Source organism: Terrapene carolina, unplaced genomic scaffold (assembly GCF_002925995.2).
Source record: "Terrapene carolina triunguis isolate 2854851 unplaced genomic scaffold, T_m_triunguis-2.0 Scaffold110, whole genome shotgun sequence".
NCBI classification, from domain to species: Eukaryota; Metazoa; Chordata; order Testudines; family Emydidae; genus Terrapene; species Terrapene triunguis.
Window position 1 is genome coordinate 4,366,282 of NW_020664461.1, and position 27,001 is coordinate 4,393,282.

Here is a 27,001-nt window from a genome sequence, read left to right on the forward strand (position 1 = left end):
TCCAATCAATACGTCTCATTAGCGCTAGGTAAATGTATGGGACGGATGGGGAGCCGGGCTGGGAGGAGCCCCCGGAGGGTGGGGTGGAGAGAGATCCAGCGTGCCCATCCTGCTGGCTAATGGGGCTGGCTACTGCCACGCTCCCAGGTTGGGGTCCTGATCCCCAATATCCACATGGCCTGAGTGCTGGTCCCATCCAGCGAAGGGGGGCAGCTAATGCAGAGCCCGAAACAAGCTCCCTGCCAAGCGAACAGCAGAGTCAAGAGCCCAAGCTGTTAACCGGACCAAGCTGTTAAAGTCATTTTTGTTCTCTCCTTGGGAAGCAGACATATGTTTTACAGTTTTCCACTATGTCAACTAAATGAAAACATACCGGGTCCTGTAGCAGGTGATGGGAATACAAGGCCAGCTGCATCGCAGCCCCCCAGCCCCAGGCAGCCTGCACCCCTTTCCCCTTGGGGAGGGCCTTGGAATGGAAGGTGCTGGCTAAGATGGCTACTGGAAATGGCGAGACAAAGCAGTGGAGTTAAAAAATGACGGGGCGGGAAGGGGCTGTCCCGTGGGAACAAAGATCTCAGTCCCTGGCTGGCGTAAATCAGCAGCTTGCTGGTTTCCACCAGCCGAGGATCTGGCCCAGAGATTTCCATGTGGTGCATGCAGCGTAATATGGCACCTTCGACCAAACAGCAACAGAGGCAGCGTGTGCCACTGGGAACCTGGGACGCCCACACGCATCTGAGCCCTGGGAACCCCGGATCTGCCAGGCCAGATCGAACCACTGGTCCGTGGGGCACTGGTCAATATTCGATGCTTCAAAGAAAGGAACGAGCCCATACTGCAGCTGGGCAGATGTGCAGCATGGGGAGGGGCAGTGGGAATTGCGACCCCTGCAGGCGATCAGTTCACACTCCGAAGCAGGGGGCTCACTGGCTCTTGCATAATTGACTCAGCCTGCGTCACTTCAAATGTTATCACTGCTCATAAAACCACCCAGCCCTTCTCCGACTCCTGCTCAAGAACTTGACTCCGCGACCCTCCTGCAGCGGTGAATTCCACGGAGGCGAAGGAGCAAACGGTCTCCAGGGTGCATCCCATATGTGGCTACCACCTTCTGTGCCACTCAGGGCACGGCACTGGCTGCTGAGAAAGGCCAGTGCCAGAGGGACTGGGTTCCCCTTTCCCACCTCCACCAGGCGTGACACCGATCCAAAGGCCAGGACACTGTCCGCCCCGAGCCTGCTTATTACATGACATCTCTTGGGCTCTGGCAGAGAGCACTGTGCCCTCTGGAGTTCCCACGGACGCTGGCGGGCAGAACAGCAGCTGCTGGCGGGCAGCATGGCAGGCATTCCCTCCCCCATGCTGGCATTAAGCACCTGGCACCCCTGCACCCCGCCAGCCTGCTCCCCCGCCCCTCAGGAGCATACACAGCTCAAACACCCACCACTTACCAACTTCACCCTTCTTGCCCACCAGCATCTGGGAGCTGCACTGGCATCACCGCAATGGGTGATTCTCGATGGGTACCAGAGGGTTGCGTGAACAGCCGGACACTCAACGCAAAACCCTCCCCGACAAATTCAGCACCCGATGAGGAAACAAACCAGGGGCAAGGGTTCCTCCTCTCTACCCTCAGTGGATTGAGTGACTGGCCTGGCTGGTCTAGTGGCGTGGGCTTTGCTCTGAGATCAGCAGGCAGATCATCCCCCAAACCTACTCCAGGAAATCCCACCCCAGCCTCATCACAAAACAGGGGCACTCTTTCAAATGGGGATCGGGACCCAGGCGACCCTCTGGCCTCCTTCCCCCGAGCAGCGCTCGCCCCATTTGCAGACCCAGTGCAAGGTGGGAATATGCGTTACCTTAGAGGTTAGCTAGGTGGTGCTAGCACATACCTGTGGGTGCAGCACAGCCCCGATTGTGGGTTAGAAATTCCTGGAATCAAAACACTACGCAACATGGCCCAGGTGCTCCGGCCTTATCGGTTATTATTAAACACCGCCGGCGCGCTCAGCATTGGGCAAGGCCCAGAAGTAAAGGCGGCCCTTGCCCCCGAGCGCTTGCAGTGTAGCAGCCGTCTAATTATCACAGCATATAACATTGACCGGAGGTGTGGGGGAGTGCAAAACGAGTTCTGTAGGGTCTGCAAAAACAATGGCTTCAAATATATGGGAGGGCTCTGGTTCTTAAAACAAACATCAGTGCTTCTGAGAGAATTCCTCAGGGCTTGTCTACACTGCCACTTTCCTCGCTATAAGTTATGTCGCTCGGGGGTGTGAAAAAACACCCCCCCCCGAGCGACAATAGGTTACACCGACAGATGCGTCGGTGTGGCCAACGCTGTGTCGGCAGGAGAGTTTCTCCCGCCAGCACTGCTCCTGCCCCTCCTGGAGGTGGTTTTATGATGTCGAGGGGAGAGTTCCCTCCCGTCGGGACAGAGCAGCGACACGAGCAGTCTCACAGCAGGGCCGCTGGAAGCTCGCTAGTGTAGACGAGCCCTCAGACTCCAACAGGTTTAAACTAGCTCAGATTTGGGGCTAAATCACCCTTTAAACCCAGAGGGCAGCAGCTGAATCTGGCCTCCTCTGGCATGGGTAAGTGATGCCCCATGTGGATCAGTTCTGACACCTCCTTCTGCCCACAACCCCGTCTCTCCCCTGCACTGATGCCGGCAACGCTCCTCTCCCCGCTGCTCTGTTTGTCTAGGAGCTTTGGTGAGATCTCAGGCTGTTGACAAGCACAAAACTCCACAGCGGCCAGAAAACCATTTAAGCCTTAAGCCCCCTCGGCTTTAGCGAGATGACTGTGCAGCGCGGGCTCTTAGCACAACACCTGTCGGGCGGCAGAGGGAAGGAAAAATTAATAAATCCACTAGCCGGCCAATTTCATTCGACCTGACACGCTGCTCCTCCTGGAATTAGATGAACAGCTCCCGAGGCGCCTCTCCAGAGGGGCAGGCTACTCAGACATGCTGCACCAAGATGTCATCCCACCGCCTCCACTAACACCAAGCTGAGAGCAAGCATCAAGCCTCTGCCTGGACTAGGCTCTGCCCTTGGCCTGCAGGGAGGAAAAGTTAAGCCCTGGCTTCAGAATCGCCCCCTCCAGCGAAATAAGGAAAGCTACAAAGCTTCACAAAGTTCTGCGCAGCCAGACCAATCTGCTGTGTAAGGCCACTGCCTCCCGATCTGGTGTCTCAAGTGTAATGTGCCCGTCTCACCACGCTGTAAGTGCCTTGGGCCAGGGACCTTGTCCTGCCCCTGCTGGATTTGGGTGAGCTGGGTTCCTTCTGGCTGGGGTCTCACCCCCAGCAATAAAGGCGCTTCAGGAAGGATTTGGGTCTGCAACTAGCATGCGGATGATCATTCTGAGGCTGGTGCATCAATCCGAAGAGAATCCAGCTCCCCCTCCCAGTGCCGTGCTGGCTGCACGTGGCTAACAGGAGCAAGGCGGAGTCAAGACTGGTTTTTGACACACAAGGCAGCAGTGTGCAAATTACTGACTAAACCACTCTTCAGAGCGGCATGGCTCTGATCAGCACAATGGTCCCTCGCTGGCAGGCTCTGCACAGAGTCCAGAACGAGGACTCCAAGGGCACCTGCAGCCGGGCTTGTCCCTGTCTTAGCGTCCAGGGAGCTAGTGTGTGTGTTGTGGGGAGAAAGGAGGAAATGTGGATCTCCACCCAGATGACTCTGTCCATCCAGAAGGTCCACTTGGACGGGTGCAGATCTCAAAGGAACAGATCAGTGAGACTCAAGGGCCAACACGCTGCCTCGTTAGTATTCAGAAGCCAGCTGGGCAACACAAGAGCACGGCTTTGCTCCGGAATGACAGATTTAAGCCCAACAGGGCTGCAGAGACTTGGCTATCTCGCTATTAATACACAGGGTCTGTTCTCCCTCTCTAGCACCCAGACATCTACGTTCTCATGGAGCAGGTGGGCACACATGGCTATGTAATATCCAGCACACTCTGTCCCACATGCGGGCTTTGTCTACGCTAGAATCACTGGTGCCGATCCACCAGTGACAGCAACATTGGGTGCGCTAGTGTAGACAGAACGCTGGCGTTTTGCCCACCATGTTGTGTAGCCCTGCTCTGAGCAGGAGGATCAGAGCGCCAGGGGGTGCCCTGTACTAGCCCTGGCAATGCCTCAGTGCCACCAATAGTGTGAGGCTTTTAGCGCAAAAGGGTCTCACGTAGCCCCAGCCCCACGCCCAGCGCAGACAGTTGTATCCATTTCACATGTGGAAGGGTGATCCCTTACAGCCATGATTTCCCCTGGGGAACAATGCAAGAGTGCCGAGCATTACGGACCCCTGCCCGTGTCCCACTGGTATCTTTGACGAACGATGGGATTGCTACAGTATCGTAGTTAACCTTCCTGGACTCATCCGATTGAAATAAACTTAGCAGAAGGAGAGATACCGTAGACAGGCAGAGATAGACGGACCCAGACACAGTGGAACAATAACGTTGCTAGATATTATCCATGTACCTGTATTGTCAGATGACCTTGGAATCCCAATCAACAATTGCTAACAAACTATCGGCTGGTGACAACTAGGGTTAAACAACCGCTGTCTAGTTATAGGGGAACCGAATGATGGTTGGAAAAGACCAGACAGGCCTGTTGTGACCCTCTCGTCTGACATCCTGAAGAACACTAGCCTGGGGATCTCACTCAGCCACGGCTGCAGTGGAGGGAACAGTCACAGACTTTCTTCTTTTGCCAGGCAAAGAGCTGCTCTCGGGGGCTTTCCTGGGAGCAGTGGGCCCTCACCACAGCCTTGAAACTGGGAGCTCGGGTTCCTGAGCCAGCCAGACCTGGAAATCACCTCTGGACGCCTGTGGTGGGTGTGATAACTCCGACACCCCCCCGAGAAGAGAAAGGGCTGTCTGTCTAGCTAGGTTTGCACACTGTGCCCATCACCATGATATCTGGGCAGCTGAAGATCCAGTTTTCAGTGCAGGATTGCTCCCTGCGTTTTCCAGCACCTTGGCCAGGCCAGCTTTAAAAGCCCCCGAGGGATGGCGCTTCCAGCCCTGCCCCAGGGAGAGGATTTGGCAGCCTGACATATCTCACTACCAGGAAGCTTTTTTCCTCTGCTTAGTTTCATCCCACCCACTCCTGGTTCTATCTCCACTCCCTACCCTAAATACCACCTTTGGGGTGACGCTCACCCCAGAGGGCCATGGGGTGGTGACCATGTACGCTGCATGACCTGCATCTCCCATTTTCTTTTTCTACCACCATCCTTCCCTCCAGCAGGCTGCTCTACCCCGAAAGGACGCAGTGAAGGGGAGAATATTACCCCAAGCGTCAGCCCCCGGAAGGGCAGGTGATGGGAGAACCAGACATGGTCATTATTGGAGAGAAGGTCTGATGTGCTGGGAGACTGGTCGCAGTCCCAGAGCAATCTCTGCGTGGGTTTGTCCCTGGCGCAGCCCCCCCCCCCCACCTCGCCTCAGTGCCCCTTGGCGGAGCTCAGACCCCAGCCCCTGCCCAGCCCAGCATTTCAATCCCAGCCATTACAATGACAATGGTGATAAGAGATGCTTATCACTCCTGCTGGAGATGGATTTGCAGCTGAGCCCCTCCCCACTCTCGCTCTCCCACTGCTCAGGCCTCCTGAATGGGACCTGGATCATGCCACTGGTTCTGATCCGTTCAGAGCTAGTTCCTGCAACCTCCCTAACAAGCAGCTTCGGTTCCACCCCTCTCGGTCCAGCCAAATCACGGGGCCAGGACTCTTGGGTTTTATTCCCAACGTTGCTACTCGCTCGCTGGGTAAGGCACGTCCCGGCCCTGTGTCTCAGTTTCCCAGGGTGCAAACAAGGGAGAATCCTGACCTCCCTGCTGGGGGTGGGGGTGGTGACGGTTAATTCCTTAGTGTTTGTCCAGCAGACGGCGGGGCAAAGGATCCTCACCGTCAGAGCATGTTACAAACTCATTAGCCACCACGCGAGGCAGGCACCATCCTCCCTGGTGTTTGCCACTGGGGGACCAGAGGCACAGAGAGAGAGAGGGCAGGAGACATCTCCAAGGTCCCGCCAGGAGTGAGTGGAGAGCTGGGACCCGCAGGGACCCAGCCCCGTGCTCATTCGCTAGCCCAGCCCTCTCGGGAGCTGTGCGCTTTCAGTAGTTCAACATGGCGGGCCTCTGTTTTCAATTCCCCTGAGCTGATCCTACCTCCTGGACATCCCAGGCTTGACCCTCGTGAGCCTGGGCGTAGGGCACATTGATTCAACATGGCTGCGGGTCCAGCGGGGCTGGCTGCAGCAGACACTTCCAAACAGCAGTGCTGGGTGGCCTTCCTCTAGGAAGTTTATGTCTGTGGCCCCCAACTGTGCCATATTAGATCAGGGGAGAGCATGTCAGAATTCCCTCCCCGCCGTCTATCCAAATGACCACCCGCCCTTTGAAGCCAAGTCATCGCTCCTCGCGGGGAGCTGTTTGGTTTCTCTTATAAGGAAGCAGATACTGTACAAAAGTTTCACTGAGGTTAGGAGTGAAATTAACAAAGCCTTCCAGTGTCTCAGACTCCCCTCCCTCCCCCCACCCACGGCCGAGATTCACAAGGAGAACTCAGTTCCCCCAGCCACCAGCCTCAAAACATGTCTGATTCCCTGCTCGGACCAGCCCTCAGAAACCCATGCAAGGCAAGACTTGCATCTTTCACTTCCCTGTTCCCCATCCCCAGGATGGACAGAGGGGTGTTCTGCGGGGGGGGGGGGGTGACAGCTGAGGTAGGCGAGTGGATTGTGCCAATCAAAAGGTAGAGAAAATCGCTCACTCAGAGCTGACCTGGCCACCAGGGTGTCATTACAGCTCACCAGACTCTTGTCTTTAGCCGCTTAGCACAAATACTATGCACTCGCATAGGCTTTCCATCCAGAGATCCCAAAGCACTTGACAAAGGTGGGGGTGGGGGCAGGATCATCAGACCCATTTTACAGATGTGGAAGTTGAGGCACAGAGCAATTGCAAGTCACATGACAGGACCGGTCAAAGACCCCAGGAGTCAGAGGTGACGTGTGTGTGTGTGGGGGGGCAATGCAGGGTCACATCCCCACCCCCAGATTTGCAGCTTGGCTTGTACCGAGCAGGCTCAGTAACGCTGCGTGAAGCCGGCTGCCCTCACTCTACCCCCAGCCAGCAGCAGGCACAGGTCGTCTCTGCCGGGAGTCATGACGCGCAAGCCACTAGAGCACTGCTGGCTCCTTTAAAATTGTCACCCAAGCCCAATGAAATCCAAAGGGCTCTTGACACGCCACAGTCGAAAGTTCTCTCTTTGTTTCTGGTTAATAAAAGAAACATAAGGCGGCGGCAGGGAAAGTGTCCAAACAATCAGCGCTTGTGTGCCAGCAAAGAAAGGCAGCTTTGTGCTGGCTGGTGCATTCAGGGCGAGCTCAGGGGTGCCTCGGGATGGCACTGCAGGTACCCCAGCGGTGCCAGTCGGGACAGGGTCACAGAGACAGGCCTGTGCCGGGCCCAGCCCCTGGCACGGCGTGTTACTGCCTGCATTTATTAATGGAAATGCTGCCTATGTCTTTGTGCGTGTTGGTTTCTGCTCTGCTGACCCGCCTCGCACCTATCGCGCCATCCAGCAGCACCGCCAGCCCCAGCAATTCCAGGGCTCTGAGCCTTGATTCCCAGGGGGGTCAGGACTTTTCATGGGGAGGGAGAAGTGCTTTCCCTTCCGGCAAGCTGCTAGGGCTCTCTGCCGCAAACCTCCGCCCTAGAACAACAGGTCCAGCTGGAAGGCACATCCCACGCCGTCTGGGCAAAGCTCTCCGGAGGGTGGAGCCACCACAGGGATTTAACGTGAGCCCATCTCCGTGGCCTCTGGGCACGGAGGTCAAGTTAGGCAGGGAGGGGCAGCCCCATTTGAATTGTGTGTAGAGAGGGAGACAAACTGGGCGAGTGAGCCCAGCTCTAAACCTTCCCCAAATAAAGGGGTGTTTGGTTCCGAGTTCTGATTTGGCTCAGTCTGGAGCTAGAAGTTGATCACAAAACCTGAGCTTTCCCTGAGGCAGGGGGCCACGGCTGAGGATAACAGAGGTCCTGGTTCTGCAGCTAAGGAAAAGATGGCCCGTGTTCTTTTTTAGTCAGTCTGATCAGCTCGGTGTCCCATAGGCTGACTCTCTTACCAGTCCTACACTCCAGGTTGTCACCCTGGCCTCCGAGATCCCAGGCGCTGCACGAGGGCTCTGGGACTGGCCCAGAAGAGTCAGGCACCAAGCTGAGATCTGGAGAGGTGAGCAGCTGCAGATCCCCATGCCCAGGCTGCGGAAGCCCTGCAGTTCTCGGAGCCAGGTGCATTATTCCATAATCTCTTGTACAGCACGGCATGTTCACAAGAAGTACCGTAAGCCCAGCTACTAATAATACTGGGCATGTATGCTGCACTATTCACCCATTGGCCTGGATGCACTTTTCAAAGGTGGGCTAGTATTACTGGGCCCATTACACAGATGGGGAAACTAAGGCCCAGAAAGGGGCCATTGCACCGTGAGTCAGTGGCAGCGCTTGGAATAGGACACAGTAATCCTCACTCCCTGATACTTGAGGAGCCTGGGGCTCCCAGGGTCGGTCTCCCCCGAACTACCGCCTGGCCAGGTCCAGGTTGCACTGCCAGTGCTGATGGTTACCCAAAGTCTCTGCAGAACGGCACGGGCCGCTGCCCTGCAGGCCTAGGCTAAGATGGGGGTTGGTGGGGATAGGCTGGCAATCACAGCCCATCGTCAGACAAGAGGTGTCCGGCCGCCTCCCAACCAGAGCCAACTTCCACTCGCTATCGGGAGCTCCACAGCTCTGCTCCCCACACGCAGACTTGTACCAGGAGGGAAGGGCGGGGCGTAGGGGCAGGGCTAAGGGGAAGCTGTAGAAGCCCAAAGGAGACACCGTGGGGGCAGGGACCCTAAGTCCCTCCTGCAGGAGGTCCTTTCCTTGGCATCTCTTCCTCCTCCTCTCCCCTGGCCCCTGCAATCCCAAACCAATAACAGAGACATCTGCCTCACCTCTTCAATCAATACCCAGCTCTTAATAGTCCTGACGATTCTCAAAAAACCACGGGCATTAAATGTTAATTATATCTATTTGGATTCAAAAATTTTTATTACTCGAGTTAATTATAGCCGGAGTCGTAAAAAGGTGCAGAGCAAAAGGGCTGCTGCCTTGCCAGGCCTGAGAGACGTCGCAGGAAGAGGCTACAAAGGGAGCTGCTCACAGCCCTTCTCGGCTGGCTAGGACGCCAACTGGTGTGGTAAGGGGAGGCCGGGCTTGGGGGGTGCAAAGGAAGCGAGCACGGCCCGGAGAGACAGCAGGCAAAACCCTTCCGAAGAGGGGAGAGCCCATGGGGGCAGCAGTCTCAGTGGGCGAGGAGTGCTTTTCCCCCCCCCAGCTACGAGGAACCAGGGCTCTACCAGCAGCTCAGAAAAGGCTTCTAGCCCGGGGCCCCTCCTCGGTGCTAGCCCTTCGTCCGGGAGCGGGGAAGGGATGAGCCGCACAGCTCCACTGACCGCACAGCTGGACAGCGTGGTCAGCGGCACGGGGGCTGGGCCTGCTTTCGCTTGGGGGCAGCAGGGCAGGTACCCCAGGTAGCCGAGGCTGGGCCTGCACCAAGCCCGGGGGCCTCTCATTTACTGCTTTCCTTTTACCGTAAAACTGAAAGGGGAAGGTGCACCCTTTAATCACTGCCTCCAGGGCCCCGCCTGAAACCACCCAGAGACTGAGCGAAGGCTAGGAGTTAATGCTCCTTCCGACACCTCTTTATGATTCATGGGCCTGACCTTGAGCTATAAACTGCTCAACCTCCCTGACACGCCGGCAGTATTTACAGCCTACAGGGGCCGGTACACGCACGCCGCCATGCACATACATACAAATACCCACGGGCACACACACAGACATACACGTCCACACCCATACACCCAGGGACATACAAACACCCGGATGTGAACATACAAACACACGTGCGCACATGCTGCAGTGCCAGTAGAAGAGCTGTGGGAGCCATGCTGGACAAGGGGAGGGGAACGCAGAGATCTCCCCCACCTGCTGCTATGGGGTGAACCCAACAGAACAGGGGCAGGGGCTCTGGCCACTGGCCACTGGCAAAGCAGTGATGCTGCCAACTCGGGGAAGGGAACAGCCCCCTTAACTCCCTAACTAGGGTGTGACACTACAGCCATCAACATGGGAGCTGACCCCCTTGCTCGGAGTCTCGCCTGTCCCCAAGCTAACTGGCCCCCGCTCTCTGACAGCCACTTCTCTCTGCAAGCCCCTTGTGCGGGCGCTGCTCTGATTACCGTGGGGGGGGGGGCAAAGTCCCTACACCCAATGCCCTCAAGTCTGGGCAGGTTCAGCTCTCAGCACCATCATGCCAGAGGCCACGGAGTTCATCTGGCTGCGTTCCCAGCAGGGGGGAAACTGAAACCTCCTCTGCATTCAGATCTGCAGGATCAAAGGCTGGTGACACATCACCAGGCTGGGTACAGCTTGGGAGGGGGCGTTAGCGGAGCGCAGGTAACTAGAGCCCTAACTAACCTCGCTGCTCCATCTCGGACACTAGGCACGAGGGCTGTGCTACTTCACTAGAACTGAACAACCTCTGTCCCCTTGGGAGAGATACAGGAGTTCCCACTGGGGTGTCCGCCTAGGACTTCTCATGGGCATTCCAGCAGCTGGGACGCTAAACAGGAGGGAGGCCAGCTTTACAGAGCCCCAGGCATACTCAAGGTATCTTCCAAACAGGACAGGAATGTTGGCTAGTGGTTCGAGCAGCCAGGAGACCTAGGCTCTATTCCCAGCTCTGCCAGTGATTCATTACATCATCTTGGGCAGGTTACAGCCCCTCAGTTTCCCCATCAATATAATGGGGAGAATAAAACCAACCCACCTCGTTTTAGGGGGGTCAGGAGGCTAGGAATAATAATTGTAATTATTAATATTAGATCTTGTGTTAGTGAGTTAGGGAACGTCGGCCAGGCTGGTCAGGTTCAAAAAGTGCCTGGGTACTTTAACTTCCACTTTCACCTGGGTGGCACCGCCCACAGTGCCCCCGGCAGGGCCCACACCAGCTCTCTGCACAACCCCGAGTGGGGGACCAAACTCAGGACTTTCCAGAAGAGAGGTGATCACCTGGGATCAGTGTGAAAGGTAACAGCCAGCCACCCCATCCAAAAGCCCAGGAAACTGGGTGATGTATTGCTAAGAAAATAATCCCTCACTTTTTTTTGTTAAGTTTACAGGTTGTTGGAGGTGATTTTTTGGTTTGGTTTGTTTTGCCCTCCTTACAAAACAAAAGAGGGAAAAACCGCCCTTATCTCGGAAAGCAGAGTTCAGGAAAAAGCTACTGGTCTTTTGGACTCAGTAAGTCCCCTCGGTAGCCTTGCTTGTCATCTAGAATTTATCAGCCCAACACAGATCTGGTATAATGTGCCATATAACTAGTGCATAAACAAACTTCAGCATGATAAATGCCTTGCTTTGAAGCCATAAAGTTATTAGCTAGTGGCTGTTAGCTACTGCTTAGCATGGGGCACGTTCTTTCCGTTAACCCCTGACTGCCCGCCCTGCGCTTACCAATCTGCCGGCCCTGAGGAGGTCTCGGAGTCTGGAGCGGGGGCGGGGGACTGCGGTGAGACTAAATGTGGCGAAAAGACCCTCGCTTGGCCTTGCAAACCTGCTGCCAGGTTTGGCTGGGACAGATGCCCCGTGCAGACTTATCAGTGCACTTTGTACCTGCAGACTGAAAAGAGGAAAGCACTGCCGGGAAATGAAGCCCTGGAGAAGCTGACGTCCTGATCCACCTCTCACCTTTCTCCTGCAGCCCCAAGGAAGCCAGTGGAGAGGGGAGGCCGAGGCCGTAACTGAGCTCTGGGCTGGAATCCAAACTGACCCACGCATGGAGAACAGGTGGCTTTTCAGGTGGCTCTGTCCGGGTTTAGTCCCCACTACTCCCAGCCAAATAACGGTGACTACCCGACACTCAGGGCCTTCTGCTTCCGAAGCGCATCACAGACATGAACCAGCAGAGCCCAGGAAACCGCTGTCCACACTCCTGATCAGACAGAGACACCCTCAAACCGATTCCCCAGCAGCCAACCCTTTGGTGAGCTCGCTGTGTCTCCCAGCAGGCCAGGGAGAGGCGCAGACAGGAGACACAAGGACGAAGGGACAGCAGGGGGCAAGGAGGCCAGGTTCTCTCTCCAGCACTACCAAGGATTTCCATTAAGAGAAGCGCTGATGAGGTCTCTTAAGCAGAAGGGCCCTAAATCACGGCTCTTCTTCTTTGGATCAGCCGGAAATGGCCAGGAGACAAAGTCACACTAGACTTTAAAAATCCCCACGGTTAGCAGCACCAGGGCAGCGCCCCCAGGAGGGGTGCTGATACAGAGCAGCACAGGCCTAGATGGTTAAAATGCCTCTGGCCCCTGGGGGTGTAGTGGAAACCACTGCATTCGGTGAACCTGCATGCTCAGCCGTCGAGCCACTCCATGGCCGCGGTGACCCCGAGGCTGGCCAGGAGCTGCTCCACTGGCCTTCCCTTCCTCACTGGCTGCTTAATCAATGGGCGAATGAATTGCAGAGTGAGGATGTGGGTGGACGCTCAGTGGGTATGGGGACCTCCTGTCCCCATTGTGGGGAGCCCTTGTCAAATGGTAACTCCTCAACTCCCAGGGCACTTCTTGACCCCCGTGGCTGGGCTTCGGGAGGGAGATACCCTAGCCGCTCTTTGGAGCGAATTCTCCGTTGGGCCCAATGCGGGCTCTGCAAAGCACAGAGAGCGGAGGTACTTTGCTTGGCACCCTGCTAGCTGAACGCAGATCCGTGCGTCTAGAGCACAGCCCACAGTCTGGATGGAAGTCACCACTGGGCAGTTCCTGACACGCAGAGTTCAGGTCGCCCGATCCAGGCGGGGGGCGGGGGGAGAATCCCATTAAAGGGACTTCCTGTCCCATCTCTCACCCAGACCCTGCCCCACTATTGAAGAGCATCAACATCTAGTAGCTAGGGCACTTAACTGGGCATCAGGACACCTGGGTTCTATTCGTTGCTCTACCACCGACCGCTGCATTCCCTTTTCCCTTGTCTGCTTAGACTGTAAGTTCTTTGGGGCAGGACTCTCCCTTACTGGGCACGTAGCCAGTGAGGTCCCAGATCTTGGTTTGGGGCTTTTAGGTGCTATTGTAATACAAAGAGCAGCCGTGGAGCTACTGCAGCAAGGGATTAAAAAAAACCCGAACTTTTCAGACTCCCTAGTAACTGACCAACTGCTCCCTGGGTCTATCTTTTTTTTCTTTTCTGCCGGAGCAATAAAAAAGGAAAAATCAACATCCAAATGATCTTGTTTATGGTGACTAAATAAGCTGCATGTGCTTAATCCGTTAGAGTTTAATGAATTTACGACTTGCTTTGGAATTTGACAAGGGCCGTAAAAGAGTAATTAACATTTATCAGTGTGTTTTTTACACACATCCCCACCTTCCTCCCCGACGCGAAGCGGCATTGGGTATCGGGGGGGATATAAAAGAGATCAATTAATTTTTAATAATCTCGGGGAAAGATTGTAGAGTTGAGGTATGAACTCAGGGAGTGTCAATAAATGTGCCAAAGGTTGGCCTGGTATCTGGGCTTCCTACCACCCCCCTTCTTCACATGCTGTTCAGAGGGATGGAGATGGCAGTGGGGGCAGGGAGTGGGGAGACAGACTGCTACTTCTATCACCATGGCTGGGCTTGGTTCCCTGCTCCTTCGCCATTTATCACACTGCGCAGCGGCCCATTTATCATCTCATTCAACACATGCTCCCTACCCCAGCTGCTCCAGGGACAAACCTCTATGCCCCCAGGATGTGATGGGAGAAAGCAAACTGCCAGGCGAGCTGGTCTCACTGCCTTTTCTCATGTAATGCAGCAAGGGGGTCAATTTGAAGGGGAAAACCCAAACACAAACTCCACCCACAATCCCAGACTCAGCCCACAGTCTCAGTCGTTGAACATTTCTGCTAAAATGATCAGAGTCGTTAAAAATGTCAGCGCTGCTCTAGTCTTCTTGATCGTTAACTGTAGAACTATTCCACAATACAAGCATTATTACACAACTGTCATTAGGGTTCAGAGTTAACGACATTGAGAGACGCTTACACTTCACTTCTGATCTGATCCTGGGAGGTGCCGAGCATCCTCAGCTCCCCTGGGACTGTTCTGCTACAGCAGAGGCGGGGTGCCAGACTAGATGGGCAACTGCTCTGTTCCAGTGCAGCAAGGGGCCAGAGAGTGGAGGAGATGGACCATTGGTCTGCTATGGGCTATTCCCACCTGGAACAGGGCAAGCCCTGCATTACAATCCTCTCCGCCCCAGGCCCACCCAGCACCTCCTGGTGGAAGCTGCTGCTAAGAGCAAGGTGGTGATTCAAGAGCTGCTGGAGGGACCATCAGGACTCCATTCCCACACCCGCTTCCTGCACCAACCCCAGGCCATGCCAGGGAATCGGCACTTCTGGAGACCTAAATCCAGGCAGCCTTTGGAGCAGCTCAGCTTTGAGCCCGAAGCACAAGCCCCTTGTGTGTGTGTGCGCGTGTGTGTGTGCGCGTGTGCGCTAGTCCCCTCCCCCCCCCCCCATGTGGGGGGAGTGGAAGGGCCCTCTGTGCGTATGCGGGGGAGAGATTGAGAAAAGGGCCTGTGGCTGGTCTGTGGGGCAGAGGGTCCTGGAGCCCCACAAACAAATGCTCGGGATGATGAATTCCCAAGAGGCCTGAGACTGTCCGGGCATCTGCTCTGGACAGAAACAAATTTTCCCTGTCGAATGTAATGACCCAGAAATAAGCAATGAAGTGGGGTCTGGAGCCAGGGGGTCTGGAGCATCTCTCCCCTGGCTGCCCCCGGCCCGAGCACAGCGCCTGCACGAGCAGCCTCACCCCCTTCCCGCTGCTTGGACTCCTCTGTGCCAGGAACCGCACCCACGGGCCGCTCGATGGAGCAGACAAGCACTTGGGACGGGAAGCTGGGCAGGTGTGTCTAAATTCAGCTCCCTCCTGTCTAGCTGGATGGGCGTGGGATGGGAGGGCTGGGCGGGAAGGAAGGCCAGGCAAAGTGGAAGATAAAAACTGCCCCCCCGGCCTGACCCTTTTTCTAAGGCCAACTGGGGGACTGCGTGGGCTCGGTGGGCTGCTTTGTTCAGCCCCTCTCTGCCTGCGGGGCCCCTGGGGTGTGAGGCTGACATGACTGGAGCCTGCCCAGGAGAGACAAGGGCGTGGATGGGGTGAGGTAATCTCTTTTATTGGACCAATTTCTGTTGGGGAGAGAGACAAGCTTGCGAGCTACAGAGAGCTCTTCTCCAGGTCTCCCTCGCCAACCAAAGCTGGTCCGGTAAACGAGATCACCTCACCCAGCTTGTCTCGCTAATATCCTGGGCCCAACACGGCTCCAACAACCCTGCAAACAACTGCTTGACACTGGACGGTCCTGCGACCCCCGGCAGGGTTCCCGGCTCCAGGAAGTGCTGGCAAAGCTCCTGGAAGAGGGGGTGGTGCTAGCGCAGTGACCCGACAGCGGGCAGCAGCCTCGGCCGCTGGCAGGGAGCAGAGCAGAGAGGGAGCTCAGCTGGGAGGAGGCCCCCTCGATGCGTCAAGGCTCTTGGGGAGCAGCTGCAGAAAGCCCTCGCTCCTTGGCTTCCTGAGGGGAGAGCGCCAGCCCCCAGCAGTCTCTCAGGGCCAGGCTCTCAGCAGCGCTACCCTCGGGCCTGCCTCAGACAAGGAACTAACTGAACGTGGCCGGGCCTTGCCCACCAAGGGAAGCGCCCGCCGTGGTAGGCAGCCGATCCCACTCATCACGGGCAGGAAGGGATGATAAAGATGACTGCACAGGCTCCCGGGGTGAAAAGGGAGTCAGGTTCCGGAGGATGGTTTCCTGAGCAGGGCCCAGAGAAGGGGTGAGAGACTGCCTGGCTCTGGGGAGGAGACATTAACAGCCCAGCACCATGCTCTGCCCTACTCTAGGACCTTCCTTGTGCAGAGCTCCAAGCGCTCTAGGGAACCTGATGATCACAATGATGATATTATCATCCCCATTTCACAGCGGGGGAAACTGAGGCACAGAGGGTTGACAGGATTTGCTCAAGGTCATACAGGGAGTCAGTAGCAGAGACAGGAATAGCCCTAGTAGACCTGACACTGGCTGCACTGCTCTCATCTCTAGAGACCCCGGCCTCCCAGCATGGGGTTCTCTCTGCTGCATTACCCCAGTTTTTATTAGTGAGAGTTGCTGGCTAAGATGTCCCTGACGGCACCCACAGCCAACCAGCCAGGGCCCCACTGTGTACCCCAAGCCCACCTGGTGGAAGGGTCAGCACAGCTTTCGTCCCTGTTCATTGCTCAGTGGCTGCTTGAGGATGGAGAGAGCTTATCTAGTGATTAGCACACAGCACTGGCTGCAAAGAGCTCAGGACTTACGTGAGCAGGTCACGGCCCTGCTCTGTGCCTCAGTTTCCCCATCTGTAAAATGGAGATAACGGTACTGGTCCATTCCCCAGAGGTGCGTTGTGAGGCTATTACCTGACCCATCAGAGGCTGCGTGACCGGCTAAACGGGGCACGACAGGGCCACTCGCCACTGCTACACCTCTGGCTGCAGCTACGTCCCGACAACGGCTGCTCACTCCTGCCTGCAAGGGCTCAGCTGTGTCTGTGTCAGTCTGTTTAAACATCGTCTCCTCCCTCGGAGACCCCAGAGACCTTGAGCTGGTGGGTGGGATTCCAGTGTCTCTGGGATTCATCACTGCATCTCCAGAGCTGATCGAACCACACTTTGGACAAGGCCTCCAAAGGAGAGGAAGGCTGATGGAGCGGATTAGAGCAGGGAACTGGGAGCCTACTCTCAGCTTGGGAGGGGAGTGGGTTCCAGTGGTTGGAGCGGGGGAGAGGGCTGGGAGCCAGGACTTCTGAGCTCCATCCCAGCTCAAGGAAGAGAGTCAGTCTGGTGATTATAGCAGGTGGCGCTAGGAGCCACGACTCTTGGATTCGAGTCCTGATGGCCAGCCTTGGCCACCTCACTTCCCCTCTTTGTGCCTCAGTTTCCCCCATCAGGACTATGGAGATAATGATACTGCCCCGCCTAGCCAATGGCCGGTTGAGGCTCCCCCTGTGAGAGCTCCACTCAGGACATGTGAGTTTAAAAGGCCACAGACAACCTCGCGAGCACGGGGAAATTGTCGAGTCCCGCTGAGGACTGGCCATGTTCTGAGGGTTTCAATTGGAACAGTAGGGGTCACGGAGCCAGGAAGAGGACCGGTGTTTTGCTGCTGGGGTTGGGAGCAGGGTCTGCCCTCCCGCAGACTGCTAAGAGCCACCCTGATCTCTCCTGCCTGACCCCTCCTGCTGCAGGCTCCTGGCCGATACCTCAGGGCGGGGGAGGCGGGGGCGTGTGGACTGCACCAGAAGTGAGAACCCCAAGGGAGCTGGAAGGGGGGGATCTGGGGGAACCCTTCGGGCTCACCGGCGGGAACAGAAGCGACGAGGAAGGTGGCGTTCCATGGGGGGCAGGTGCGGGTAGGCCAACGGACTCATCTTTAGTGCTCCAAGGGGGAAAGTGCAGAGAAGGGAAATAAAACGGGGAAGCCAGCATTCCGGGCACACAGGCCCTGGCGCTGGCTCGGGTCACAGGAGAGCGGGGCTCTGTTCCTGGCGCTGCTACAAATGCCACGCATGGCCTGGGGCAGACTGTGTCACCTCTCGCAGTGCTCCGCCCATGAAATGGGGCTGCCTTCCTGCCCGGCCTCATGGCTGGGGGCGGGGGGTCAGACTCCGTTCCTTGATGGCGGAGGGGTGCTTAGATGCGACAGGAATTCCCAAGATTTAAGAGGATTCGGATACTATCAAATGAACAGAAGTGCTGTGATGATTCCCTCTGTGTCTGTCCTTGCACACGGTAACAGAGAACCCTATTCAGATGTATTTTTAGTTTTGTCTCTTTCTGTTTCCCGTGTCTCCCAGTCAACTAAGACAATGTTAAAACTAATAACAAACTCCTGCCCAGCCATTTTGTAGGGTTCTTTGACTCCAGACCTATTAGGATTTTGGTCATGCTTTAATGATGGTTCCCTTTATAAGTAGTTGACAAAGGGTGAATAAATGATATTACAGGCGTGTTACCGATAGGAGCAGCATGTGTGATACACGGCTATAAGCACATGAGTAGAAGCTGCCACAGTGAGTGATAAGCTATGATTATAATAAACCTGTGACCTCTTGGACTCTCTAACGACAGATTAACCATTAATTAAAACGGCTATTAATCATTATTAACCCCTTGTAAGCTAGTTATAAACGGAAGTACGACCAGGAAGTGTCTCTTTCTTTCTTACTTTTTTCAAGTTTGTCTCAATAACAACAACAACAAGAAGAATAAAATAATGAAAACTTACAGAGGGGCAGAGCTAAAACCATGCGGTGGGTGGTGGTCGCAGACGCTTGTGGCCCTCTTTGGCTGTCGCTTCTATCTGGCAATCAATTGACAAGAAATTGAGATTATGAAATATTGCCACTGTGACCGGAGGAGGAGGGTTTAGTTCCCAAGTTCAAGGAGGAATTGCCACTCCCATGTTGGAATAATTAACAATTAACATCAGCTAAAGGAGCGAAAGGGTTCCCTAGCTATTAACCGTGCCTGCCGGGGAGCCAGTGTCCACTGCACAGATGGGACTTCTGGGAAACGAAACATGAAGGCGGAGTTTCCCCAATGCACAAATCCCATTGACCTTCACAGGTGCCCAGCCAGCATTTGTGGCTGTGAAAATCTGTGCGAATCCTTCCAAGATTAAAGAGATTTCCCAGCGATAGGCACCTTAGCAATGTCATCAGAGACTGGGTGGGCAGAGAGCTAGGGGAGAGAGGGGGGCGAGAGACAGGCAGACACAGATCTAAGGACACTCGGAGGAGAGCAGAAGTGGTGGGTTAGGCTGGTGTTACCTCTCTCTCCCTGTTGGACTAAGGAACCCCAGGCCCCAGGGGGTCAGACCCTCAGAACCCTCATCTCCATCCATTTGTGTGTGTGCTGGGCCCTGCTTGAGTGTGGGGCACGGAACTGGAAGCATGACCGTGCGTGGCGACAGGAGTGCGGCATGTGTGTGACCCTGTGTGTGAAGCCTGTTGCATAACAGCCTCGGGGGGCTCACTTCCTGAGCCCTTGAGCCGTTGAAGCCTCAGAAACCACTAAGTCCCAGTTGGGTTAGGAACTGCCGTGGGGCCTGTGCTTCCTGCAGGTGCCCTGGGCCCATGAATCACACCTTGTCAGGGATCTGGGCCTGGGGCTTTGCAACCGCCAGCTGGAGCGAAGAGGAACAGAGCTGTGTGCAGCCTGCAGCCGCCGGGCGGCCCATTGCTGTTCTGGGGCTCCTCCGAGGCAGGCTCTCCAGCCAGGCCAGGGAAGGGTTAAGCAGGCATTAATCACGCTCTCTGAGAGACGTTTCAAAGCCTCTTCCAAATATTATAAAAAATGTCTTTAATCATCTAATTGCGCGAACTTTACTGGTGATGGATGGGGAGATTTCTCCTCTCTCCTCCTGATCCGAACAGATGAGGCTGGAGAGCCCCTGCTCTGGGGAGGCTATGGGGGGGGAGGAGAAAAGGACGTTTCTCAGCCTCCCACCAGAGCAGTTATAAATATGAGGTCATACAGCGAGAGATGATAACGCATTAAGGGCTCTTGAGATATTAGTCTGTCAGCCTCGTTAGACAGAGCTATTTGGGGCTGACTGCATAATTAGAGGCTGGGGTACCCATAACTCACTGGTGTTTATATGGCAGGAAGGGGCTTCGCTTACCATCACCCTTTGCACACTAAGTCATCTTGCAGCAGGCATCAAATTCCTCTCCCCTCCGCAAAAACCATCAGATTCTCGCTCCCCTGGAACAGCCACTCCCCGCCCGCCCCGAGGAAGACGCGCTCCTCCACCAGACTTTGCCCTTCCAGTAAACGCCTGGGGCTCTGCATCTTCAATGCACTGCACAAACACTCCTTCTCACAACTCACCCGTCTACAGGTGGGGAAACCGAGGCCCAAGGAGGGGCAGGGCCCACACTTACCCAGGGAGTTTGTATCAGAGCCGGGAGGAGAACCCAGGACTCCTGAGGCCAAGCCCCTGTGGCTCACCCACCAGGTGACCTGACAGGAGGACACACGGGAACGGCGAGGAAATCCCCAGCAGTATGTAAGAGAAATTCCCCACCTCAGCTCTGGATGATACGACCCACTAGGAAAATGGACCCCCCGCTCCAGGCCTCAAACAGAGGCCTGAAGTCACCATCTCCAAAGGCCTCACAAAGTGGGCTGATTTGCCTTGCTGTCCCATGTGTGTGACCTGAAGGCAGCTTCAGACTGTGATCCCCAGCGCTTCCCTGGGAAGGGTTTGGGAAGGGTAGTGCAGGGAAAAGCTGGAGGGGTAGGCGCTCAGATCCCACAACGACAGGCATCGTATGGGAACCGGAACAGAACAGAGGGAAAGGCAAGAGCTGCTCTGCTGATGGCTCTCAGTCCTTACCCAGCCCTGAGCACTACACACACACCGCTTTGCCAGTGCCTCTCAATCCCGACCTGCACCTTTCCCCCACCCTCAGCCACGCTCGGCTGCCCAGGATGCTCACTGGTGTGGACAAATCTCTCTGAGGAGCTGGGTTGAGACTAATCAAACTCACTGTAACCACAGCAAAGTTCAACCGCAGCTCTGCAGAAGTGAAAGCCTGGTGCATTCTGCACAGCACCAGGGCTCTCCCACCCAGAATAGGGATGAGCCCTAGAGGACTCTGAGTGCCCCCCGAGCTGACAGGCCCAAGTGCTAAGAGGAGTTTGCCAGGCAGGCCACGTGAGGGAGGGTAACCGTGGAGGAGCTGGGCGTCCAGAACTTGCATAGGTTTCTCCTCGCCACCAGAGGATCAGCCCAACGTCACGAGCTGCGAGCTGAAGGGACGCTTCAAAACCAGCGCAGTGAAAAATAAAACAAGTGAAACAGGGAAGAGGTGCGTTTTCGTTCTGGGTCCATGCAGAGGCAGGGCACCGCGCGGCGAGGAACAGAGACTGCAAAGCACACAGGACTTGTGCTAACCCGCCTCCACCCCGGGGATAATGCACAGACATTCACACCGCCAGGCTCCCGACATGAGCCGTACGTACAGAGAAGGAAGCTAAGGCACAGGGAGGTGAAGTGACGTGACGTGGCCAAGGTCACAGTGACTCCAGAGGCAGAGCTGGGATGACAGCTCTCACAGCTACCTCTCATCAGCTAGGCCGCTGAGGGGCCGGCATGGCCAGGTTTCACCGGTCTGGGCTGAAGAATGGAAGACACTTGATATCTCATGAGCTGATCTCTTGGGAGCTGCTGGATGGACCAACAAGGAGGAAACCACAGGGGCCCAACACATGTGTGATCTCACTCTGCTGGCGTCACTGAGCCAGTTTTCCACTTGTAGTGACCTCTCTGAAGTCAACAGAGTGACCCAGCACAGCCACTCAGGAGACAGGGGCAGGCTGGGGATAGAACTCCCACCCCAGCTAAGTAGCGTTGATGTCACCCGACGGAGGGCAGTCGGACCAGCCTGTGAACTCAACATGAAGAGGCGATGTTCCCCTGGGACTGCTGACCTGGAGTGGGAGATGGGGTCAGCACCTGCCATCTTTCCATCGGAACACGGCCCAGCCGTTACCCTCCCATCCCCGCCTGAGGCCTCTGGCACTACTGGCGCGGAAATGATAAGCGAGGTGCGTGACAGCACCCTCTAGTGGCTGCTCCACAGAGAGGATACAGGACCTGCTACTAGTGCCAACAGAGGGAGATCCCCGTTACCTGGAGAAGCCGCAGCCTGTGCTTTTGGAGCTGCAGGGACCATGCTGACACTGCTCAGTTTCCAGCCTTACCCATGAAGCTTCCTCATCCCTGCTCTCAGCTTTCCAAATGCCTCATGGGAGGGGGCAAGGGGTCTGGTAACCCTGTGGCTTCCTGGGCTGAAGCAGGATAATGAATCCTGATGGGAGAAGTGACCTTTTCCAAATGCCACATGCCATTGGATTGTATATCACACCCGGACAATGTGCCATGGGTATTAAAATCGTTTTTCCAATAGCGGTTTGTGTGTGTGAGAGAGAGAGAGAGAGAAAGCGAGAGGGAGAGATGTGGGGAAAATAAAATTAAGACATGAAAATGAGGATGCCTCTAACGCACAGCCTTCAGCGCAGACCAGGGTCCTAGCCAAGCAGAATTGACCCAAACGCTTCACGCATGTGACTCTTGAGACCTAGGATGATCCCGTGGTTAGAGCACAGGGCTGGGTGTCAGGATACCTGGGTTCTTTTCCTAGTTCTGCCACAGACAGAATAATTGTGCATACGTGCGTATAGTTTACACTCGGGGCAACTCGCTTCCCCCTCTCTGTGTGCCCCAAAATGAGCTGGAAAGTCTTGCAAAGCCTTCCAACTCCATAAGCTTTCCCTGTCCTTAACAGATGCATATGCAGTGTGCAGAAGGTATGCACGCTTGCACAAACGTGCACCGAGTGTAAACTATACGCACGTATGCACAAGCACATGCATACATGAGCATTATTGTGTGCTGCACACGCTCAGGAAAAGCAGAATCGTCCACGGTAGCAAAATCCAACATATTTTGACTCACCTGGGTTTTAAGAAAGTAAATATACTCCACCCCAGTATAAATATATTTATATAGACTATTTTCTGTCTATACACAGATACACACACACACACACACACACACACACATACACACACACACACACGCAAGGACAAATTCCCATGAGAAAACACAATACGAAAGGGAGGCACTGGGAGCCAGCTTGTTCCCTCGATCTGCAGAGCAATTGTCCGGCTGAAATAACAACACTGGGACGAAAAAAAGAAAAGAAAAAGGGACAAGCGGTGTTTGTTTACTCAGCTTCTTTCTCCCCTCACCCCTCGACAATGCCCTGACACCGTGTCCTGCCGCGCCGGGGCTGCAACCCCAACAGGCTAAATTTATCCCAGCTGGAGCGCTGTTTACAAGCCTTGTCCTGTTCACAGTGCGCTCCATCCTGCCCAGAACCAGCCGCAGGCGTTTCACAAGCCGCGCAGTCCGTTCACCCCTCGTTCTGTCTCTGACTTCCCAGGAGGGGTGGAGGGACAAGGCCGAAATGGAATGCTGATGGGCTTTCGAAGGGAGTCCGAGACACAGGGGCAATGTGAACAGCAGACACCGTGTAAGCAAGGGCAGCTAAACTGACCTGTGGAAGGGACCCAGGTGTCCTGTTCTTAAGTGATGTTGGAGCATTCCAACCTTAATGTTTCTGTCTTTACCTTTTTAGTTCGGGATCAGATTCTGCTCTCTGCGTGTGACAAGGTGCAAGCAGACTGCCCCGGAAGGCCTCTCTCTGCCTGCGCGACGCGGCGCTCTGCCAAATGAACCTCCCCAATTGCCTGGCTGAGCCGCCCAACTGGGGGTGCTGCCGTGGCCCGTTCAATCCCCTGCGGAGAGGGGTGGCTGTCGCGTGATTTGCGTTTGCCTGTGCGCACACTGAAGCCCTTCACTGGGAAAGTCCCCGACCGCTCCTCTCCTCTGGGGCAGAAAGGTGGGTGCAAACCGTTGGTTTGCCGGGAGTCCCCTGCCATGAGGTCTATGGTCAGCAAGAGGCACCGCGAAGTCGCTGGCCCCTAGGACACACCACAGAGCCAGCGAAGGGCTAAGGATCCAGACGGTCTGCACCTGTCCCCATGACCCTGACACGCCCTGGGGGAAGGGAAATCCCGGCATGTAGCCTTGATCTCCCTGTGCTGGATGAGCAGCCACCAGTTTTATGGCTCCATTGGGCCCTTTCTCCAGCAGCCACCTCCCCTGCGATGGGCCAGCATCCAGATGCTAACCCCAGGGGGCCAGGGGCTCCCCAGAGGCCTGCCTGCCTCCGGCTCCTCCGCAGAAGGAGGGGTGGGGGGCAGAAAAGCAAGAGGGTTGCCGCCCTGCGAGGGCTCTGCCAGAGGCTGCTGGATGTTTACTGGGTCTCGCGTGCCCTGACGCACAGAAGTTACATGGGAGGGGATTCAACTGCCAAGCTCAGCAACGCTGGCTTGCTTTATTTCTTCCTGAGCACATCCAAGCGATGGCGGCGGGAGGCCTGGAGGGGTGGGTCGAGGGGATTTTAGCCCGTTCCCACTTTCTCACTCTCATGCCGGGCCGTTTCCCCTCTGAGGCTGGGATGCAGCCAGCCAGGGGCTGTCTGGAGGGGATCAAAGACAGGGGCTAGGTCCCTTGGCTGTCAGCTCACGTGGCCACCCCGCAGGGCAGGACAGGCAGGGCAGCCCACGCTGCCGTCGCCTGGGCTCTCTCCTGCGCAGATGGGCCTTTCCGAAGGGTCGGACGTTATTTCATGAATCCCAGCTAACGAATTCTGATGCGCAAAAAGAATCTTCTCGTTAACCCTTTGGTTCCCTCTGCAGTGGCCTTTGCCATGTGATCCACAGCACCTTTTAATCGCTTCTGCGATGCTAGCGAGCGGGAGGGCAGGATTCTCCTGGCCTGGACCTCCGGGCAGGTTCTGCTCTCACATGGGTCCTGCGCACACGGCTGGCAATCAGCATCTCAACATACCGCGCCAGGCTGCAGCTGGCAACAGCCGGGCGCCACTTCCCGGCTTCTGCCCCTGTCTCACCCCCTAGTGGCTGCAAAGAGGCTCCAAGAGCTGCTGAGGACACTCCGAAGGGGGCAGCTCCGACTGCAGCATCTGGGTCCTGTCCTCTCTCTCAGCCGGGGCAGCGGGCCATTGCTCGGCCATGGTGGACCCTCTGCACCCACGCACAGGCTGCATGGGCTTATGCCTGATCAGCCAACAGCCCTCCTCCTGTTCAGACTCGGTGTGGGCCAGGAACCGAAGTCTGTTATAGTCCATGGACAGCCTCCCACCGACGCCTATGAGCTTTGGATCAGACCCTGGGCCTGATATCACACACACGGATGGTGTGCATGTAGGAAGGAGGGTCTCGTGGAAAGGGAGGACTGGAAGACAGGGGGCTGTGTTCTACTCTGGCCATCTTACCCTAGGCAAGTTACTGCAGTCTCTGTGCCTCAGTTTCCCCATTTGTAAAAGGGCGGCAGTGCAGGATGAGGCGACATTCATTGTTTGAGGTTGCTGGTTGGAGTGGGGAAAGGATTATTACACCGTAGGAGTGGGAAGTGTGTATATGCTACACAGAGATGTGTATACACACAGTCTATATACACACTCTGTGCCTTATGGATTCTATTCACACACATTCCTTTGTTTAACACTCTTGAGAGATGCTGTTCTTGTTACAACTTCTAAGTACAAATTACAGTAACTTTTGCAATCAGAATCCGAGGCCCAATGAGCTGTAATTACGAATGTTTTCATGATAGCCATGTTCTCTCATTCTGCCTTTCCAAGGTCCCCTCTCCTGCACTGTTCCCAAGTAGCTTTCTTTAGCCTTCTGCTTCTTCCCCACCTAATCTGTCTTGGGGCTCAGCTCCTTTGAGACAAGGAGATCGTCCAGAAGGAGGGTCAACATGGTGTTCCAGGTGGAGGCAAATCGCATGCAGAAACACCCTCCCCAAGGAGCTGGTGAATGCGCTATCACTCTCCAGTCTTATCTCCCATGCCTGTTCCCTTTGACCCAACACACGTTTCAGATACTCTGGCATCCGGGGCTGGCTGGAAGCTCTTCAACACTGCAGAGCATGGCCGGCCCTAGATCTCAGACAAAGACACCCAAAGTCGCAAACAATAACTGATCAGGGAGGTCAGAAGAACGGAGAGCACCCCGCCCAGTCCAGCTCCCCACCTGGCATCTCCCAACAGAGGGCAGCAGATCAGCATGTGATGATGGCGATGGCTGTGGTGGTGCTGTTGAATCTGAGCTTTAAGAAGAAGAGGTAAGCGAGAAGAGGTAAGCATGTGTGTGTAATTCACATGGGTGGCTCCTCATCTCCGGAAGCGGATCCTCCAGTCAGGAAGTCATGGCCCTGATTACTTTGTCTTCCACGTTTAAGAACATCCCTAACTGCTCCTTGGATAGCTCAATTAGTAAAGTGAATATATTATATAAAGTCTAAAAGATTAAACTCTCATAGGCAGCCCATAATTTCATGAAGAAGTCAGGGGAGCATATCCCTCTTATTAACTCTATAACAAATGTGATGAAAATGTTCAAATAGAATGTTAATGCAATGTTACGTGTAATTTTCCCAGGCGATTTTCTGCTGAAATATTTCTTTATTAATAGTAATTGAGGGTATAAATTATGAATGAGGCGATTTTCTCCTTTCACTGGGAAAGACATACTAATGGCAATAATTCTTTATAATAATTTTTGGGGGGAGAGTGGGAGGGAGCTGGGGCAAGGGGTTTAAAGAAAAAAAACCTTTAAAGGGATTACAAAATATATAGACTAGATGTGAGTGTTTTATTGCCGTGCAGAGGATTTTACACCTGTGTAGGCTGAGTGCTGTGTGGTGGGCACGCAGCAGGTCTGTGCGGTGTCTGGGTGTGAAGAACAAAATCCATTCCCACTTCTCCACATTGCTCTCCTCATCTGTCTCTAGGCACACGGCGAGTGGAGGGATTTTCCTGACATTCACACTTTGCTCCCTGTGGCTCAAGCCCCGGGGTCCTTACTCAGCCAAAACTCCCCCTGACTTTCATGGGCCTGATACCTACTGAGTAAAGGATTGGGTCCTATATTTGTATCCTGGGGGTTTAGTTCTTCAGGAAAGGCCTGATTCCGCTCACCTTCCTTTGTGAAAGCAGCGAAGAGTCCTGTAGCACCTTATAGACTAAGGGCATGTCTTCACTACCCGCCGATCCGGCGGGTAGCAATCGGTCTATCGGGGATCGACTTACCGCGTCTAGTGAAGACGCGGTAAAATCGATCCCTGATCGCTCTGCCGTCGACTCCGGAAATCCACCGCGGCAAGAGGCGGCAGCGGAGTTGGCGGCAGCGCGGC

At 55.3% G+C, this 27,001-nt stretch overlaps 1 protein-coding gene across 3 annotated transcripts in view; it reads right to left on the bottom strand.

Annotated features, from left to right (window-relative positions):
• Positions 1 to 27,001, bottom strand: part of RNF220 (ring finger protein 220) — a 311,685-nt gene that overhangs the window by 165,224 nt on the left and 119,460 nt on the right. The window contains exon 2 of one of the 3 annotated variants that reach the window (XM_029911607.1): positions 18,431 to 18,505. The exons of the other annotated variants lie outside the window; for them this stretch is intronic. Coding sequence (XP_029767467.1) covers positions 18,431 to 18,505 — 75 coding nt within the window. The remainder of the gene's footprint in view (positions 1 to 18,430; positions 18,506 to 27,001) is intronic. 3 annotated transcript variants of the gene reach the window in all.